At 40.8% G+C, this 21,126-nt stretch overlaps 1 protein-coding gene across 3 annotated transcripts in view; it reads right to left on the reverse strand.

Moving 5' to 3' along the window:
- Positions 1-21,126, reverse strand: part of LOC136884949 (monocarboxylate transporter 14) — a 242,044-nt gene that overhangs the window by 37,570 nt on the left and 183,348 nt on the right. For all 3 annotated transcript variants that reach the window (XM_067157284.2, XM_067157285.2, XM_067157286.2), the window contains one exon: positions 9,192-9,528. In XM_067157284.2, coding sequence (XP_067013385.2) covers positions 9,192-9,528 — 337 coding nt within the window. The remainder of the gene's footprint in view (positions 1-9,191; positions 9,529-21,126) is intronic.

A 21,126-nucleotide genomic window follows, 5' to 3' on the forward strand; every position in this document is an offset into this window, starting at 1 on the left:
GCAAGGGATAGGCCTACCTGGGTGTTATTCTACCACCCCCACCCACAGGCGTAAGATTTTTATAAGAAGCTAATGTCTCGTCAATAATTTGAAGAACAGGTTACGTATATACACGTCATTGCTATGTTTATTTAGATTTTAGGTCATCCAATTGAATGCATCTTAGTTCAGAATCCACAAGAACTCACTGCTGAAATTTTTTGACTCGCAGAAAAGTCCCGCTCTGCACCATTTTAAGGGGGACCATACTAAGTTTTGTAGTCTTGGATTCAATATTCACTATCATTTGTGAGTTCATTTATGATGCCGAAATTAGGATTATTCTAAAATTTGGAACATTTTGGTGACATACTTTCATTTGTATAACACATTTTACATTGGAACGTCTTTGTGATTGTTCTTAGGTGTCTGTTAACAATTATTTCGCATTCATTTAGAAATTCTCAAATTTTCATATATGATTCAGAATATCTCTATCAGATATCGTTACAATTCAAGAGGGATACATAATTTTATGCATCTTGTATGGTATTATAGGCATGCCAGATTTGAAGACAATCAGGCAGAAACGGTTGCACATTTTGAATACTGAAAAAGTTTTGAGAAATAGCGAAATTTTTATAACATTACAGTTGCTCCATCAGAACTTCCCAGCAGTATACATTTCTCTTTCTTCGGCCTTTTTCTTCACCTCCTCAACTGTTTTTCACATTCTACTCTACTTATTAAGCCCGTATATACAAAAATTCGTACACCTAACAGTAATCATCGATTTTTGAATGTTGAAAGACTAGAATAGTTTTCACTAAAGCATTGTTTGCATAATCTTTTATGGTAAGCCACATCGTATATGAGTGTTAAGTTATTAAGTCTAGTTAAGAATTATTGGTAAATGTAACACGCTGAACCCACGCTAAACTTTGAGGATCGAAACCTTCATGTATTTAACAAAATATCGAATATGTAGAGCTGCTTCCCGCGCGGATGTCAACATGGTGTATTCACTTGCGATTAATTATACGCAGACCGGTTATCATAATTATGTACCGAGTGACAGTAAGTTGGATATTCCTAATGACTAACCGTTAACTCTAAGAGGGGAGTAACCGTAAGGAGAATTGCATGCATAATTGCATACTTGAATACAATACATGGTTTCTCTTATATACCAGACCGAAAGCCCGGTGTTTGTACTTTGGGCTACGGCAGTCGCACTATGGGAGGCACGCACACAGTTCTTGACCTTGCAAGCATCCTGCACGTATTCGACCTGGCAAGCATCAGTCGCCAGTCTGAATCTCAGCTGTTAACATGGAGAGACAGTTATCATTGCAACACCGTATTTTCGTATGTAAAAGTTCTGGTTTCATCCTAATGGTCGTGTGAACAGTCATAACTCACAATTGTTGTGCAGAAAATCCTAATGGTGTATATGAAGTCCCTCATTATGATAGGAAGATTGGTGTTTGCTGTGCTGTTAGTACAATAACGAATAATTGGCCCTATTTTTTTCGAGACAACAGTAAATGCAGAGAAGTACCGAGATGACATTTTGACGCGTTCTTCCATCAGTTAACGGAAGAAGAATAATCGTGTGAGTGGTTTCAACAAGATTCAGCCCCTGCTCATAAAGCAAAAGATTCCCATTTTTTTGCTAGTGGCTTTACGTCGCACCAACACAGATAGGTCTTATGGCGACGATGAGATAGGAAAGGGCTAGGAGTTGGAAAGAAGCGGCCGTGGCCTTAATTAAGGTACAGCCGGAGCATTTTTCTGGTGCGAAAATGGGAAACCATCTTCAGGGCTGCCGACAGTGGGATTAGAACCCACTATCTCCCGTATGCAAGCTCACAGCTGCGGGCCCCTAACCACACGGCTAACTCGCCCGGTAAGATTCCCTTCTTACAATCTCGGAAGTCAAATAAATATTAAAGTTTATGTATTCCACCTGTTCAATACATAAAAAAGATAATGAATTAAATAAAATTATAGGGACATGTTTTGCCCTTTAATTATGGGCATCTTCAGCCTTAATCTCAAACTGAAAGTTGAATAATCAGGTACCTGATTGTAATTAACTTACATATGAATGTGAAGGAAATGTTGGAAATGTGCGAAATGGTTGACAATAGTTAAGAAATTCTTGAAATGAGGCCTTAATGAAGTTTAAAATACAAGTAGCCGTGAGTTCATACACTTTAATATTTATTTGACTTCATTGTACATTTCAATACGAACCTAAACATGAGAAGTATAACATGTAATCTCGGAAGTGTTTGCAGACAGAGTGATCAGTGCCGGTCTGTTTCCCCCCTCGTTCTCCAGATATAACAGCGTGTGATTTTTACTCGCATGGGGGTAAACTCAAAGAATAAGTGCATCGAACAAATCCTCACTGGAGTAACTGAAAGAAAACATTACAGTGGCAGAACTCACTCACGTCAGCCAGAATGTGGTTACGAGATTCAGTGCCTGTGAAACCCAGGAAGGAAGACACTTCCAGCATCATTTATAAGATTGTATACACACTTAAAGCAGGCAGCTGCCGTAGCGCAGGGTACAAACACCGGGCGTCCCGTCTGAGTTTATATGAGAGACTAGACTCTGTATGTACACGAAAGGCACAAACAGGGCAATCGTACTACACGGTGCTTAGAAAGACTTTTAAATGGAGCCACACACAGTCCTGCTTTGAAAGGTATTACACCGTACAGACTACTATACTCCGAACGGCCCCACTTCTAAATTGACGTTTTGGCAGATTTTGGCTCCGTCTGGTGGTTATGAGCCGAAGCATAGACATCCAACCAATCCCAAGCTGCCATTCATATCGATTTATATCGGCAGAGCACGATCTCGAAACCTAGTTGCCAACTCTAATATTTATATTCACCACGTGGTTAACCTATCTCGCTCAGCGTGTATGGTTTTTGGCACAGTTCGCGATCTTTTGCATTTTCCTTCAGTAATTAGTGTGTTTTTCATATTGTTGGAGAGTTCCCGTGACTCTGAGATCAGTAGAATGTTCCCTTTGTATGCCATAACCTCTTTCTGTGCCACTCATTAGCGGTGAGTGATGTGTTATTTCCTCATTCTCTTTTATTCTTAATAAAATATTCTCTTAGTGTCAGATGTTAGCAAGTGTTTTTGTGAAATTGTTTTCAATCCATATTCATTAGTTTTTCTGACTACGGTACTACATTTGACAAGGGCTGTTTACCGCGGTCGTATTGCATCAGCTGTTCTCACGGGTGTAGCGCGCTGGCAACAGAGGAAAGGCGATGCTCATTTGTTTTGCGAAACTTCAATTTAGAAGTAAGGCCGCGACTACATGTCCCAAGTTTATCTTGAATAATTTTCGAGTTACACATGATTGCATGCAGCAGTGTAATTTATTCATTGGAGGTTTGAACTATCCGGTCTGCATGGGGTAGCAGCCTCCGTTCGAGGCCCGTCCTCACTGTGTTAAAAGAAGACGACCAATACTTACAACAATGAAGGTATCCGAAAGAGAAAGGAAAAGTCCACAAAGGACGGAAAAATGAAAGACTGTCTAGGCCTCGCTACCTGATACCGATGATGATGATGATGATGCTTGTTGTTTAAAGGGGCATAACATCTAGGTCATCGGCCCCTAATGCTACGAAATGAGACGGCAATTTAATAGTTCAGAATCATCCCTGACCAGAATAGAAAACGTGATGATGAATAAATGGATGAATATGAATTTAAAACAATCAGTGGATCCGACTCACAATACACCACTTTCTCAGAAACTATCGTAAACAACAGTGTTTCTGACCAAGGGACTACTTCTAAAGCATAATCCTGAATCGATGATGCTTGTAGTCTAAAGGGGTCCAAAATCCAGGTCAACGGCCCGTCCTAATGGTACTATTCGCTAGTAAAGTAGAACGCACGGTGTTCGGCGCATTATTGTACTACTCACAGGTAAAAGCAGACCTATGGTGTTTCTCACATAATGGCGCCACTCATAAGCAACGCAAACCTATGGTGTCCCTCATATAGTGGTACTAATCACAAGTAGTTTCATGGTTCTAATACAATCATCACTTGGTCGCCACTTTTAGTCGTCTCTTACGACAGGCAGGGGACACCGTGTATGTATTCTTCGTCTGCGTCCCCCACCCACAGCGGGCAAAGAGAGAGAAAAAAGAAGAAAAATAAGGGATCCGTCACTTGGAAAAATAAAATAACGGATGAAGATAGGCAAGGGCTACGAAGGGCGTGAAAATTAAAGATTTCTTAGGCCTTGAATTCTCTAATATTATCCGGGTCGGAAAAGTACACGAGTTGACTAAGGGAGGTCGGATAGAAAAGATGATATCGAGGAGACCTCCACAAAGCAATGGAAGACTCAGCTAAGGGCCCCGTGGTCACCACTCGCAAGTTAAGAGCTCCTGCTCTCCTTTTAGTTGTCTCTTACGACAGTATCCTGCTCCCACAGCGGGTCGAGTAAGAGAATTTCTGCCCTAGAACTGGTAATGTTAAATCTTGTGGTGGCAGCTTCTACTTGTCTAAATAAAATACAAAATATCCACGACGTATAAAAGAAATCTACGAAGTATTATATATCTACGTAAAGCTAATACTCTGAGGATTGTCGTGTTGACACGAAATTGTGTAAATGTTTTGACAAGAAAAATGTACAGTCTGTTCAAGAAATGTAATACCTACATTCAAAATAATAATCATAATAATAAAACCTTTGATCATATGCACACAAAACTGAAACACGTCACAAACAAACTGAGATCATATTTTTGGTGAAGTTGAGTTTTTTTTATGAAACATTGATGTATGGCATGCCTTACACATGGAAAAGTCACTGGAAAGTCAAATATCCATCTCTAGGTGGCCGTAAAAGGATTTCAGTGGAATAATGATGTATAGCAAACAGGATGTCGGCCGCTGGAGGTATACGTGTTTCGCCAAGCACTATAAAACAACTTATTAGGTCAAGGAAATGAAGTTTGACATATCTAAGTGGAATGGTGTGAAATGGAAGAAGTTAAGGGACTCCGGAATGCCATACAAAAGTTGAAGAGGCAAAGAGGTGGCTGCAGAGACACCTCCATATAAGATGAGTCGAACAACGATGCATGTCTACTGCAGTACACAAAATTCTCGGTCTCCATATAGAAATTCATGTATGTCGTATTTTTATGTTCTTTTCAAATGTTACGACTGATATTGAATGTAGGCACCATTGTGAAAGATGGATTATAATTTTAACACGTTAGTTGCCACACTACATTTGACGACATTTGAACGAAGGAGGGTTTCTTCTTATTTCGTATTTTATTGTGCACGTTTACTGATAATTAACCATAAACGGGGCAAAAAGGTTCATATTCAGGGGCTTAAGGCGGCGCGACAGTCAACCGACCTTGATTTCCACGGCACGGAACGTCTAGCTAGAACACTTCCATACGCAGGGGCGATCTTCACTGAGACTGGATCACGGCTGCTCAGCACAGCTCTGCACATGTAGTATGAACTAGACTGTACCTGCCAATTGATTTACCTATTTTTGGCATTGGAAGAACAAGTGTTAACTCTTTGAAACCTGTTATAACTTGATATAGGCTCTTGGGCTTATGCCGTGTCAAGAAAATAAGGTGAAATTCTTTACGTTTCGCAGAAAACTGTGCTCAGCGTCATCAGAAGAAAATCTGAACTGTCCACGAGAAAGGCTTCTTAAGCAATGACTTTAAATTTAGACGTTATAATAGAAGTGAAAGTGGTACGTTCAATCGTCACCAGATGGCTCCCGGGACGCGGCATAGCGCTGGCGTTCGAAGCAGAAGCTGACCGGACCAACAGAATCAGTCAAAGAGGGTCACATAACATGTGCACGTAACATATGACATTGACAAAAGCCTGGAATGAAACATCTGGCGACGAGCAACGTACGAATTTGGAAAACACCGAGACGGAATAACAATAGTGAAGGGACAGGGAAGGAAACTACCTACGTAAATCCGTAATGGCTAGCAACCAGGTATTACTTAATTGATAGCCAGAGTCCCTGTTGAAATTGTTAGGATTTCTACATATTTCCACAGTTTCCCGTATAATCCTGGACCTGGGCCGTGAAAGCATCAATGGAAACATATGTTATAACTAGAGCCACGAATTTTATGCATTAATAGGTTAGAATGCAAACTTACTGAAGTGAGGAGCAAGTATAGTCTACCTTCACAACGATTATGCTATGGGGTTTGCATAAACATTAGGGGTACGGCCCATCAGAACCCCCTATAATTTATGTTACTCTTTCTACATTATGGAAGAGCGGGTGGCCGACATTTCCTACTAACCAAATTAGTTTGCAACTGTTATATTAGCTTAGAAGTGATATGCTTGTAAAACTTGGTTTTGAGGACTGTGTGCTACCAGAAGTTATTGCAGTACTTACATGCTACATAACCTTATGTTTTTGTAATGTTTTTGTTATGGTTTTTAGGCTCTTCTTTGTCTTTTATGTTTATACGATTAGAAACCTCTGTTTATTAGTAAGTTGGTCAATAAATAACAAACATCATTGTTCGACTCATGTTCGTTTTAATACAACTTTGGTGTTGAAACGTTCGGTTATAAACAGCTGATTTATGTATTGTGATGTTTCCTTGATATAATGACTAAATTATTTATTTTTATATTTTACGTTTTGGCCTCTGGTGTAGAAAATGGAAAATGTGCCATACAGCGTTCGTTGTTCGGCGGCGAACTCCAATTGTCAATAATGTATCTGTAATGCATGCCTCGCTCAGGAGGTGTGACCATAGGCCACGTTGTTACGATAGGATGCGGTATGGCAGGCTCGTTGTCACTTTCACTTTCCGATATTTAATGCGGAGAAATAGCTAACACACATTCCGAATCCGACTCGGAACCTGTTGGTTCATTCTCATTATCCTCAAAGTCAGATCTGTCAGTTTCATCTTCTAACAAATTTCGCCATACTTCATCATTAATTTTCCCTAATGAGGATGCCATATTTAGACACACACACACTGTCCTAAAATGTATATAATCAATCAAATAACAGTATATTATATACAGAGGAAAATAACTCGCACAGAACGGTAAACTGCAAAATAAAATGAAACAGATCATCAAAGCAGTTGACAAACTCTACCCGATTGTTGGAATAGCTCCCCCCGCTATCAGAAGGGCTGTTGCTGCTGTTGCAGAGAGGACAAAGCAGACTAATGATTCTCGCCACCCACTGCATGATCATCAGGCTGTAGTCTGTCGACTGAAGTCGAGAAAGAGCTTCATCACCCGGACTCAACCACTGGTAGGAACACCTGAGTCTAACCGCATCACCAGATGGAAGAGCGTGCTGCCGCCTGATACTCCTGCAAAGGAAGAGCTAGCTCCAGGAAATGACCTGCCCTACCCTATTTGGAGATCACTTAATCGTCTTAGGGTGGGCGTACCTCTTTGCAAGACCAACATGCAAAAATGGGCCATACTTCCAGCTGATGGAGACGCATCCTGCGAGTGTGGTGTAACACAAGATCCGAACCACCTGCTCATCTGTCCCCTACTAGAACATCCCTGCACTACACAGGACCTGATCGAGGCGAACAACGAGGCCATCGGAGTCGCTACATTTTGGAAATGCTGACCGGACACGGAATGATGATGATCAAAGCAGTGCCATGAAGGTTTGTTTACAAATACTACAGCAATAGCGCTCAAGCAGATGGCCGGAAAACTCATTTATATACGTAAAATTGTGCCCAGAGAGGTTGTAAACAGTGCCGGCTGGTGCAGAAAATCAGTTGTGTGCTGTAACCCATCCCCTTCCAAAAAATAAAATATTTGGAAATATATACGGTTTTCAAGAGACTCTCCACTTAGCCTTCCATACTGAACAAACACGCAAACAACTCCAAACACATATGAGGGTCGAGTCATAAGTCACGACAACTATTTTTTTCTCTCGCGAACAGGAGACAGCATGGAAAATCTAAGATATGCATTTGGAAACGTACGGTATGTACTTGCGTATGATGCCACCAGATGGTGTATGTAAACAACAGTGTGGGTCTAAGCATGACCCAAGTTCAGTGTGTGAGTGAGAGAGTCACAAAATGGAAGTCAACAAGCAGATTTAGATTTTCCGTGTTGTCTCCTGTTCGCGAGAAAAAAATATAGTTGCCATGACTTATGACTTGACGTACATATACATATTCCTCATACAAAACTAATTAAACACTCAATAACACCTGCAATGACAAAACATTCACGAACTCACAAACACTTTGTATGAGCGCGCAAAAATAGAACTTCTCAATGTTACCAAAATCATTGAAATAAAAACAGCAATGTCCTACTGCAAAATTACATGTTATGTTGTTATGGTGAAATTATAAACTAGATATTTTGTAATTAACGGAAATCAACAATATGTCTTTATTTTGACAATGTAAAATGCAATTTTTATAGTTCATCGATTTACAAATATGGCTACGTAATAGGCAAGTTGCGAGTATTAAAAGACCTGGCAGGAACAACCCTACAGTATTTTGTTTTCCCGTTTGTTTTGAGCGATCTCCTCTTAAATACAACCGCTGAGTCAAGAGGGTGCCACCTGCCACGTTCTCATTTCGGTCGAAATACAAGTGTGACCAGTGCTGCCTCTCTGTGTGGTCGAACGAATCGCTGTGAAGTGATATCATGGCTGTTCTTTCCACAGCACATCAGAGAAGTTGGACACGCATGCGCAAAAGGCAGAGTTCCTGTTTTCTGGCAAAAAGCTTAGAAATTCTCGCTGAGCTGTGATCTGCACAGCACTCGGCGTGGAGCGCAAGACTAGTTACCTGGTTGTGAGGGGAGTTGGTAATTCCCTATTCTTTGGATGACGTCTTTTTTCAGAGCACTGTATTTGATTGTAGATAATATCATTAAAGTAATTTATTTTTCAAATAGACAGTGTGCTGCAGAACTTCAGCACATAAGGTTGTAAGTGTGAATGAAATTGAAGTGACGGCTGCTGTGGACATCGAGAATGAAAAAAAAAGTAGACTGTCATGACATCTGTTGATGAATTGAGGAAATTACTTAATGCAACACGAACATGTCGAATATTCGACAGTACTATTAGAGCAGAGATCAGGGTTAAGTGAAGCTGGCAAGGAATTGCTGGTACTCACCCACCATCATGTAGAATCCTGTCATGATGGATCCGATGAGTGCGATCTTGGCTTTAGACTCGTCCAGCGCCTCCGAGATGACGGTGAGGTACATGCCGAACGCGAAGATGATCCCGTCCACCACCAAGTTGCTGAAGAAGGAGGCGGCTACTACCACCCATCCCCAGCCGCCGTCAGGTGGCACCACCATGAACGTATCGATGACGGCATCGTCGACACCGCCGCCCACCATGGACGAGTTGTCCATCTCCTTGGAGGGCAGCAGCACGGAGCGCTTGCTCGCGGCCGTCTCTTGGCTGCGGGTGGCTGTCATGCTGCCGACAGGAGCCTGCCCGAACTGCAACAGAAACAACAATGGGGTTATAGCATCATCATCATCATCTTCATAATAACAAATTAATTCTCCTCCCTGAAGGAGAGGGGCGGGGCACGTAGTAGGTTCCGCCTACTCTATTGCCAGGCCAAATCATAGCGGACTGGTCCAACAGCTGCTTTTAACGGCTTGGTATAATAGGAACAAATGCAGTTGTTAGTTTCAGCTCGCTTTAAAATGTTAACTGCAGGGTTTTCACCAACTTAATTCAATATAGATCTTGCTGCCATGTCTCCGAACTTACAAATTCATTTGCTTCAAAAGGGCCAGCAGTTTATGTTAGTACAGGAAAAGCAACAACACATTGCTTGAGAAACAGTTCGTACCTTCTTTATTCACAACGATAGGGGAATACACTAGGAAGAGGATCTACAGATCCTTATTTAACAGGGGCAGAAGGCCCACACTACACGGTCACAAAGTGAAGAAAGAATATTAAAAAGGTTTTATTTCCAAGGTCGGAAATCAAAACAAGTGGCGTGTCCAGTAAACTGTCTCGGCTGAAAAGAAATGGCTCAACTGGAATAAAAATGGCTTTCATAGTAGCTGGTCACAACAGGCGTAACTATGGCGCATACAGTGGTCTGCTCCAGTTGAAAATAAATGGCGTTATTGCAAATTGGTTCAACTGGAATCCAAATGGCGTTCATAACAGCTGATCACAACAGGCGCAACAATGGCGCGTATAGTGGTCTTTTCGAATTGGAAATAAATTATTTTAAAGTAGATTGGCTGAGCTGGAACGAAAATGGCGTTTGAAGCAGCTTAACAATGGCCCTAAATGAGGGAAAATAAAAAAGAACATGCCAGTCCACGTTAAGTGTGGCTATGCGATTATTATTATTAGTATTATTAGTATTTTTCTTATCAACGTATGGCTTAGGATTCATCATATTCATGCGTAGTCAAGGGGTTACGTAGAGTTTTAAGAAAACAAACGATGTCAATTTAACTTTGGGGAAATGAAATGATCACAATTATGTCTTTCAATAAATGAAACTCAAATTGATAACGACTAATCGATTTTCGTCTAACGAATCGTTTTCTTGGAGTCGACAGCTGTAGGATTCGGAGGATCGAATGTGAGCAAAGTGACTCAGGACCTATGAAGCTAACACGAATGAAATAATCAGTTCTCTAGAGTAGGATGAGATGAGGCCTCTGTGATAAAAGAGCTTGTTATATGTCTCTCAGTCATGGCCATCAATCAATACTTCACATCACAGCCTGCATGGTTGCTAAGTAACATCGCGTCACACATTTTTATCGCTAATGTCATATGAAATGAAATGTCGTATGGCTTTTAGTGCCGGGATATCCCAGGACGGGTTTGGTTCGCCAGGTGCAGGTCTTTCGATTCGAAGCCCATAAGCGACCTGCGCGTCGTGATGAGGATGAAATGATGATGAAGACAACGCATACACCCAGCTCCCGTGCCATTGGAATTAACCACTTAAGGTTAAAATCCACGACCCGGCCGGGAATCGAACCGGGGACCCTCTGAACCGAAGGCCAGTACGCTGGCCGTTCAGGCAACGAGTCGGACAATGTCAGATGACCCCCAGCCATTACGATATATTTGTCAAAAATTCCTCGATTAATGCATATTACTGTACGACTGGAATGGACCGTGTTATGTAATAATATCAATAAACACCTGAAAGAGGTCCAGTGTTTTTTTCAGACTATAGGGTAGTATGCTTATATATATATATATCCGTTCCGTTTGCAGAGATCTTTAAGAGATCTTTAAATGACGACTTCATGCGACACGAAGTACCAAAAGGGTTTCCGCTCTTGGAAACTCTTGTATACATGTATTCTTATCCTCATTGAAGATTCAAGTCACGAGAATCATTCAAAATAAAACAATAAACATTGTTTATTTAATGCTCGATAAACACGCTAATGACCCCTTGATCCTGTCAAATTCCTCCTCGCATGTCCTCCTAAAAGCAGATTCATCAAGCGAGCCCCCCTGACGTCATCAAGGAAGCCCTATCAAAGCCTTCTTGATCTTGAACTTTCTCTCACTCATTGACAGACAGCCTTGCCTAGTTGGGCCCTCCTGCGCACGCTCAAGCCAGACTAGCGGACACACAAAATGACCTTCACGTTTTTGTTAACCGGTCAGATAACTAATTTGCACACCTGAAGGACGGCCTAAATGAACAGATTATAATCGATTAGTTAAGAAAGTAAAGAAACAGAAGTAGATGAAATATTTCGGTTTTCATTTTTGGAAACATACAAATAACTATATTTTCTTGCAGCTCTCCAATATTCATAGAAAAAAATCAGCCATGTTTTGATGTTATTTAACATTGTAATACATTATACAGGTTAGGAACACGTTTATGTAAATTTTCTTGGCAACATTTCTAAGAGACGTAGTAAATGAACAGTGATCACAACTTCTCTTGGCTTCCAGTGAGAATCGTGGACCGAATGATACAAAGCAGATCTTACGAGTTGGTTTACCACGCTGGCCACTGCATCCACAATCTATAAACAGGGCGAATCTATTAAATTTCTGGCCCTTAACTTGCTTCAACTTACTTGTGCCAGGCTCTTCGCTATCATCTATCCCATCGCACCTCCCTTGGTCAACTCTTGTTCTTTTCCGACGCCAACGCTTTTAGAGCATGCGAGGCCTAAGGAGTTTTTCCATTTTCACGCCCTTCGTGGCCCTTGCCTTTCTTGGTCCGATACCTTCATTTTTCGAAGTGTCGGATCCCTTCCCTATTTTTCCCCTCTAATTAGTGTTAATCAAAGATGGTTACCAAGTTGTATTTTCTTTTAAAAGAATAATTACCACCACCTATACATTTCTACTTTCAAACTTGTTTTTCTATTACTGTAGCCTACATTTCAACAGCTGGCATTCAGTTTCGTTGGCTGTGCCCCTAAACTTTATGCAAATCTCAATGCAGAACTGTTGTGAGGTTAGACTACACTTGTTTTTCGCTCCTAACCTTTACTGCCTGAGAATGCGGTTTAACATGAATGGTCAATGAATGAATGAATGACTTACCGAGCAAGTTGGGCACGCGATTTGGGCTACGTAGTTGTGAGTTTGCACTCGAAAGATGGTGGGATCGAATTGCACTGTCGGCAGTCCTGAAGATGGTTCTCCGTGGTTTCCCACTTTCGCACCAGCTTGGATTATTACGTAATTAAGGCCACGACCACTACCTTCCCAATCCTAGCCCTTTCCATCCTTTCTGTCGCCGAAATCATTCGATGTGTTAGTTCGACGTTAAACAACAAATTTTTTTAAAAAATGATCACCACCACCACTCATCTCAACATCTCAGAAGTGAGGCTTGGTGACCATGGTGTCTTTATATGGCAGGATAGGAAGAAGAGAAGAAGAAGAAGAAGAAAAAATTTGATATATTCGACCCGGTCGAAAATCGAACCCAGAACCCTCTGAAGCATAGGCCAGTACGCTGAACGTTTGGCCAAGGGGCCAAGCACGTCAACGAACTTCTGAAGTACAAAATCCCGGTACCTCGGCATCTTCAACAGCTGTAGAAGTGGAACATACACAACGATAACATTACTGGTGGATCCGCGGTAGAGTGTCGGCCTCCGGATCCCAAGATAGCGGGTTCAAACCCGGCAGAGGTAGTCGGATTTTTGAAGGGCGGAAAAAAGTCCATTCGACACTCCATGTCGTACGATGTCGGCATGTAAAAGATCTCTGGTGATACATTTGGTATTTACCCGACAAAATTAATTAAATCTCAGCCATAGACGCCCAAGAGAGATCCGGTTTACTCTAGGTCCGCTAGATGGCAGACAGAGTAAGCCGGAACATCGAAATTGACGAGCAGACAGCCAGATGGCGTCAAATCGAAATGTCTGCAAACGGTAGCTGAGGCCATACGATTATTATTATTATTATTATTATTATTATTATTATTATTATTATTATTATTATTATTATTTTATACTGGTAAAGACTGGATGTTTATGCAGTAATACAGTATATTACAATGCAAACGAATTTGCCTAATAGAAAGTGTCATGCTCTTCCGTAATGTAGTGAGAGTAACATAACACTTAGGGGTTCCAATAGCTTGTGCCCTTAAAGTTTATGCAAATCTCAAAGCAGAACTGTTGTGCGGTTAGACTATACTTGTTACTCGCTTCTAACCTTTCACCGATTGAGAATGCGGGCTCTGTAACTAGCGATGTAACGAGCAGATTTTTTCAGTCTCGGACTGATGAGGCCCTTAATTTGACACCCCTGTGTTACACGTTCACGCCCCTGCAAGAACAAGTGACAGTGGCGGGCCGCGCACTTGAGTCAACAGTAGTTCATTGCGTTGTCTGTCCCACCAACAGAATAGAATTAAATACAATGTTTCGCACACTCTTTCATCAGCACTGTCTGAGATCAAATCTTCTCTGGTGTATGTGAAACTTTGGGTACGTGAACTGTATATCTATTGAGACGAAAATTCATCTCTCAAGTGCATTATTCCTTTCCAAATTTCCTCCAAAACAGAGCAGGTATATAACGCTTTCCGTGCAGTGATCCATTTCAGAACTACCCGGGCGATCATGCGACTTGGCTTTTTGTTTAAATCTAGTGTGCTGGCGCGATTATTGTGATTAGACAACAAATCAATTAACGACCACTGATCTGTATTTATGGCTGTCACTAAGGTGATACATTCCCTATCAATTGTTCACCGAGCCCATTCTTAAATTCTTTCAAAAAAGTTCGAATATCTCCTTTGATAAATTATTTCAATCCCTAACTCCTCTTCCTATAAACGAATTTTTGCCCCAGTTTGATCTCTTGAATTTCAGTTCTATCTTCATGTTATGATCTTTGCTACTTTTAAAGATACCTCTCAAACTTATTTGTCTACTAAAGTCATTCCACACCACTGATAGATCAGAACATAACACTTAGTCAACCAGCTCGTCTCCTTTCTCCAAAGTCTTCCCAGCCCAAACTTTGCAACATTTTTTTAACGTTACTATTTTGTACCAAATGACCCAGAATAAATCGAGCTGCTTTTCTTTGCATATTTTTTCCAGTTCTTGAATCAAGTAATCCTAGTGAGGGTCCCTTACACTGGAACCATACTCTAGCTGGGGTCTTACCAGAGACTTATATGCCCTCTCCTTTACTTTCTTACCACAACCCCTATTTTTAAATGATACTTGTTCGTAGCGTCGTCCTCTGTAGATCTTTTGCTACTACTTTCACCATATGAGAGGAACCAGAGTGTAAGTGGAGTTCCGGAAATGTAGAGTGTTGAATGTGAGGAAAGGAACGTTAAGGACGGCACAAACCCCCAGTCCCCAGGCCAGGGTCCACAACCCCTAAATACCCTCATAACCATGTGCAGAGGTCTGTAACCTTTCTTAACAACCTCGTTTATGTGATCCGCTTTTTCAACTTCAGTCCGAACTGTAAAGATTGTGTTTTTCTCAGAGCGCATGATTCTATTTTTACTGCCTGTTGCGCATGTCTCGAATTTCTCACTGTAAAAGTAGAATAAAAATTCGCTGTGTAATGTGTGGTATTTCGGTATCTCCAAGGAAAAACAAGACCTGTCTTATAATGTTTCACGCACGTCAGTGTAAAGATTAAGAGCCCGGATTTTTATGTCCTAATTGGTTAGAATGCGAACTTAGTGAAACGAGTAACAGGTATAGTCTAATCTGCACAACGGTTATGTTATGAGTTGTACATAAACATTAGGGGTACGGCCCTTCAGAACCCCTAGAGTTTATATTATTTTCACTACATGGGAGGACGGGCTAGGCGATACTTCCTGATAACTAAATTAATTCGCAATCTAACCTGTTACTGTCCAAAATCCCGCTCCATGACTAAATGGTTAGCGTGCTGGCCTTTGGTCACAGGAGTCCCGGGTTCGATTCCCTGCAGGGTCGGGAATTTTAACCATAATTGTTTAATTTCGCTGACACGGGGACTGGGTGTATGTGTCGTCTTCATCATCATTTCATCCTCATCACAATACACAGGTCGCCTACGGGAGTCAAATCGAAAGACCTGCATATAGCGAGCCAAACTTGTCCTCGGATACTCCCGGCACTAAAAGCCATACGCCATTTTTTTTACTGTCCAAACATGCGGGGTTTGGTTATAATTAGAATATATAGTTCTGTCCTTCAATCTCGTGTAATACTATATATCGTGGTTACACAAGCAGAACACGTTTAGTCAAGAATCTGACATTTGAGGAAAACAGGTTTGAATGCTCTCAGAGTTATTCATTGCTAATGTCAGCTCCCAGGAAAGGAATATTTCTCTTTAAAATTTGGTTGTGTGGAATTCACCCCGTGGTACTTGAGCCGCGCAGCATTTGCGCTACAGAGACTACTTGTAGCGGGCATGACACGTTTGACAGTTGAGCCTCCTTTCGAAATGAGCGGTAGGACCAGCACTAGCTCGCATGAGTGGAAACCTGCATGACTGAACATCTGAAAAATGAAAATCCAAAGTCTGATCTCAGTCTTTCGACCGGGTCAGGAATGAAGTGGATGAAGCCCCATCTAGCGGCGAAGATAGGAATTATGCCAGCTGCCGAAGTCGGTCGCACTCCTATGGAGTAATGATTAATGACGGACAGATGAAATGATACTGGAGAGTGGTGCTGGAATGAAAGATGACAGGGAAAACGGGAATACGCAGAGAAAAACCTGTCCCACATCCGCTTTGTCCAGCACAAATCTCACATGGAATGGCAGCGATTTGAACCACGGAACCCAGCGGTGAAAGACCGGCACGCTGCAGTCTGAGCCATGAACGATTCTCCATTGAATTTGTAACAACCGCTGTATATTATTAGAATGATTTAGCTTTATTTAAGAAAGCATGTCTGCCAACATAAAAAGTGGCCTTATTAATAATAACAAGACTACTATTTATAAACACGATATAAACATTCGGAATATTGTTATAACATTGCCAAAATCTTAAAGCTAATATTTATATTTCATATTTACAAAATATTCAGTGTTATCAAAACAGTATGCCAAAGATGGGCTGCTCAGACTGTATTTCTAGTCCAGCTTAGAGACATATTTCGTACACATTTCCAAATAAACCTCGATGTCTCTCAGGATTATTTCACCAAGTTCCGTATAAGATTTCTGTGGTACTAAGGCAGACCGATAAGTCAAAGAACTTGATTATTCAGGGGGCGCTTTAAAATGCCGGTGAGCTCGCTGGAATTCATATTGTATTTCAATGACCTCTACACTGAAGTGGCATACATTCCTGAATGTAATAATAAAGAGTAGGGACAAGTTTTTTTCTTATCTATTCGGCAAGTTCAGGGAACAAAACTCTTAGCTGTCTCAATCTGTGGACTTCCTGTGGGTGGGGAAGGTAGAATTACAAACATGGTATCCCCTGCCTGTCATAAAAGGCGACAAAAGGGAGCCTTAAGGGCTCTTAACTTCGGGAGAATGGATTGTCGATCACGTGGCCCTTAGCTGAGTCCTGGCATTGCTACCAACTACTTGTGCTAGTCTGCTCACTTTACTTACTCTATCCGACCTGCCTTGATAAACTGTTGTTCTTTCACGACCCCGACGGTATTAGTTGTCGAGGCGTAGGAAGTCTTTCATTTTCACGCCCTTCAAGGCCCTTGTATTTGTTTAGCCGATACCTTCATTTTACGAAGTGTCGGACCCCTTCCACTTTTCCCTCTGGTTAGTGTTAATAGAAGACGGTTGCCTAGTTGTACTTCCTTTTAAACCATAATCACCATCACCTTTGAAAACATTCCCTTCTATATGTCTCTCAGTCATGGCCATCCATCAACAATTCACATCACAGCCTGCAAGATCATGTCGACCATCTATACTCTAACACCCCATTTAATAATATGCCTCTCAGTCATGGCCATCCATCAATACTTCACATCACAGCCTGCAAGATCACATCGACCATCTATACTCTAACGCCCCTCTTTGATAGTATGTCTCTCAGCCATGGCCATCCATCAATACTTCACATCACAGCCTGCAAGAATCACATCGACCATCTGTACTCTAACACCCCTCTTTAATAATACATTTCTCAGTCATGGCCATCCATTAATACTTCACATCACAGCCTGCAAGTTTGCATCAATCAACTATATTCTAACGCCCCTGTTTAATAATACATTTCTCAGCCATGGCCATCCATCAATACTTCACATCACAGCCTGCAAAGTTGCTAGGTAACATCGCTTCACACATTTTTATCGCTAATTTCAGACGACCCTCAGCAATACGACATAATTACGTCAAAATATTTCCTAGATTTTTCAGAGTTAACTGAAGTCTATGTTTTTTCTTCAAAACTAGAAAACGCCAAATTTGACATCGATAAATGCTGCAAAATAAATCACGGAACAGGTTAGCTCAGAGCGTTGCGTTGTGTCACTGTGTTGTGTAATATCCTCGCCCCAGTTACTGCCCACATTCTGTATACTGACAATATTGCTGTTTATGAGCTGACGGCTCTACGTCAGACGCTGGCTAATTGTTGATCAGAACTCAAGGCCACGTGTTGGTCAGACCTTGCCAAATGACGTATTGCATTGTTTACACTCGCCTCAACACGTGTTGAATCCGTTCTAGCAACCGCGTTCACTAACTCGGCCCCTCTCACTTTGACTAATCGTGGTCAATACAACGTAAGCCACAATGAACGGAGCCTTTGTGTTAGTAGTTTGTGGACTTTCATTTAGATATGGCCCGTACCTCCGCAGGTGTTGGTTATGGGAGAATATCCTTAGTCCTTCGATATCGAAGACCTACACTGAAGCAGAAACCTATATTCCTGATCAGTGGACTTTTTTCTCTCAGCGAGCTCGTTGGTTTGATTTTTATAATGGTCCGTATTGACTACAATCTCTACTTCAATAAATACACATTTGATATTTAAAATCAGCCTTGTCAATATTTAGAGGTTTTTTTCCTATTTGTTCGGGGCGTCGACCTATAGAAATCTTTTGCCCCTACTTGCACCATGTGATATGAACCGGCGTTTAATTGGAATGGAGGAAGTGTAGAGTGTTGAATGCGAGGAAAGGAACGAAGGCCATTCTTAGGAAAGGAAATTTGCTCACTTTGAACATTAATACAGGAATTAGAAATATGTTTTTGAAGACTTTCGTCTGGAGCGTGAAATTGTGTGGAAGTGAAATATGGACAATAACTCGCTCAGAAAGAAAGATAATGGAAGCTTTTGAAATGTGGTGTTACAGAAGAATGCTGAAGGTGAGATGGATAGATCGAATCACGATTCTCATGCAAATTCACTGACGTGTTGCTGTCCAGCGCCATCTGTTGGCCTTTTTGTGCATTCGTTGTTGATGCCAATAAAACCCCATGTCATTTCAATCAAGTGTGTCAGTTATTACCTCTGTACCTCCAATATTCTGTGAAGTATTGCCCCGTCAAATGTTAACGGACGTTTGGGTCACCCTGTACTTTCTAAGTTTGCGTCTAACCTATTGTTTTCTAAACGCTTTTAAACGTTCATTTTTAACATCCATTTTTTCAATTTTATAATTAATTTTATTAATTTTTAGCTCATTTAATAAAGTGATTTTTAAGTGCAATTTTAAATATTCTTTACGTCATCAACATACGGGGCTTATTCAGCAATAAAAGATCTCTCAACCAGTGTGGTGAGACAGTAACTGTGGGGCATCTACTGTCGTAATTATGACTGTCGACCCTACGATCTTTTATTCATAAGATACATTAATACGTTAATATCAAAATTTGAGTTACTAATCACGCACTAATTTTGGCTGTTAAAAACATGTTTACTTACTAATCTTGTCGATAATTAATTCACAGTAATTGCCTGCCGTGGGTGGAACCTCCTTCCCGAAAGTATCAGAGGGTTAAGCGCTTTCGCACTTTCAAAGGAGCACTTTGGATACATTTTATGCACCTTTAAGGAGCATATGTAAACGTGATTCTGCTACTCACAACCATTCTATTGTCATGGATGTCCTGGTAGAAGGTTAGTTAAAAATTCTTAATCGTATTATATTTCAAATATTATTAAATTTTAGGCAATACCTCTTTTTTAAATGTAGGATATTAGTTTTAAGAATTTTTCCTTTTATTATATTTAATTTATTTCAACGTGATTTTAATTCCATCACTCATCATTTTAAAGGAGTTTACTATAAACAGAGTTGCCAAATCCGTCCGTCCGTTCTACTGAACCAATTTGCTTCATTTTTGTTTTATTATCTCCGGAATCATCTGCCGGTGAATCATGAACCATTGATAGGTTTCTAAGTTCTGCCAACTTTGAGTAATCAGTAATGATCAATCCAATAATTGCAGGCGAAGGCTTACACTAACCCGCAATACATTCCATACTTAGCAGGTTGCTAAGGGACCAACACTTTCATTAATATTCTGATATCCACTCAATGCAGCCATGTTTGATTACTACCTGTCAAGGGAGAGAGTATTCCTCTGATCACGGAAAAATACTGTCCCTTGCTTTGATTCTACTCTTTGATTCTCTAACCTTTCCCAGCTTCCAAATATATTTATCAGATGGAAGAACGTACCTAATAACTTATATGCTGCTAAGAGAAAAAGTCTACGTACAAACAGACCGCGTTCCTAATAACGTATATGCTGCTAAGAGAAAAAGTCTATGTACAAACAGACCGCGTTCCTAATAACGTATATGCTGCTAAGAGAAAAAAGTCTACTTACAAACAGACCGCGTTTCTAATAACGTATATGCTGCTAAGAGAAAAAAGTCTACGTACAAACAGACCGCGTTCCTAGTAACGCTTATGTTGCTAAGAGAAAAAGTCTACGTACAAACAGACCGCGTTCCTAATAACGTATATGCTGCTAAGAGAAAAAGTCTACGTACAAACAGACCGTGTTCCTAATAACTTATATGTTGCTAAGAGAAAAAAGTCTACGTACAAACAGACCGCGTTCCTAATAACTTATATGTTGCTAAGAGAAAAGTCTACGTACAAACAGACCGCGTTCCTAATAACGTATATGCTGCTAAGAGAAAAAAGTCTACGTACAAACAGACCGCGTTCCTAATAACTTATATGTTGCTAAGAGAAAAAGTCTACGTACAAACAGACCGCGTTCCTAATAACGTATATGCTGCTAAGAGAAAAAAGTCTACGTACAAACAGACCGCGTTCCTAATAACGTATATGCTGCTAAGAGAAAAAAGTCTACGTACAAACAGACCGCGTTCCTAATAACTTAAATGCTGCTAAGAGAAAAAGGTCTACGTACAAACAGACCGCGTTCCTAATAACTTATATGCTGCTAAGAGAAAAAAGTCTACGTACAAACAGACCGCGTTCCTAATAATGTATATACTGCTAAGAGAAATCAGTCTACGTACAAACAGACCCCATCACGACATACGCTTTAGACATTATCTGGGAACATATTTCGAAGGATATCCTAGCTGTATTAGAAAGCATGAAGGTCGTGTATCTTAAAAGAAAGTTCTCTGTTTGGCAAAAATAAAAAAAACCCGCTCCTTCGAGACTA

This window comes from Anabrus simplex, chromosome 13, assembly GCF_040414725.1.
Source record: "Anabrus simplex isolate iqAnaSimp1 chromosome 13, ASM4041472v1, whole genome shotgun sequence".
NCBI lineage: Eukaryota > Metazoa > Arthropoda > Insecta > Orthoptera > Tettigoniidae > Anabrus > Anabrus simplex.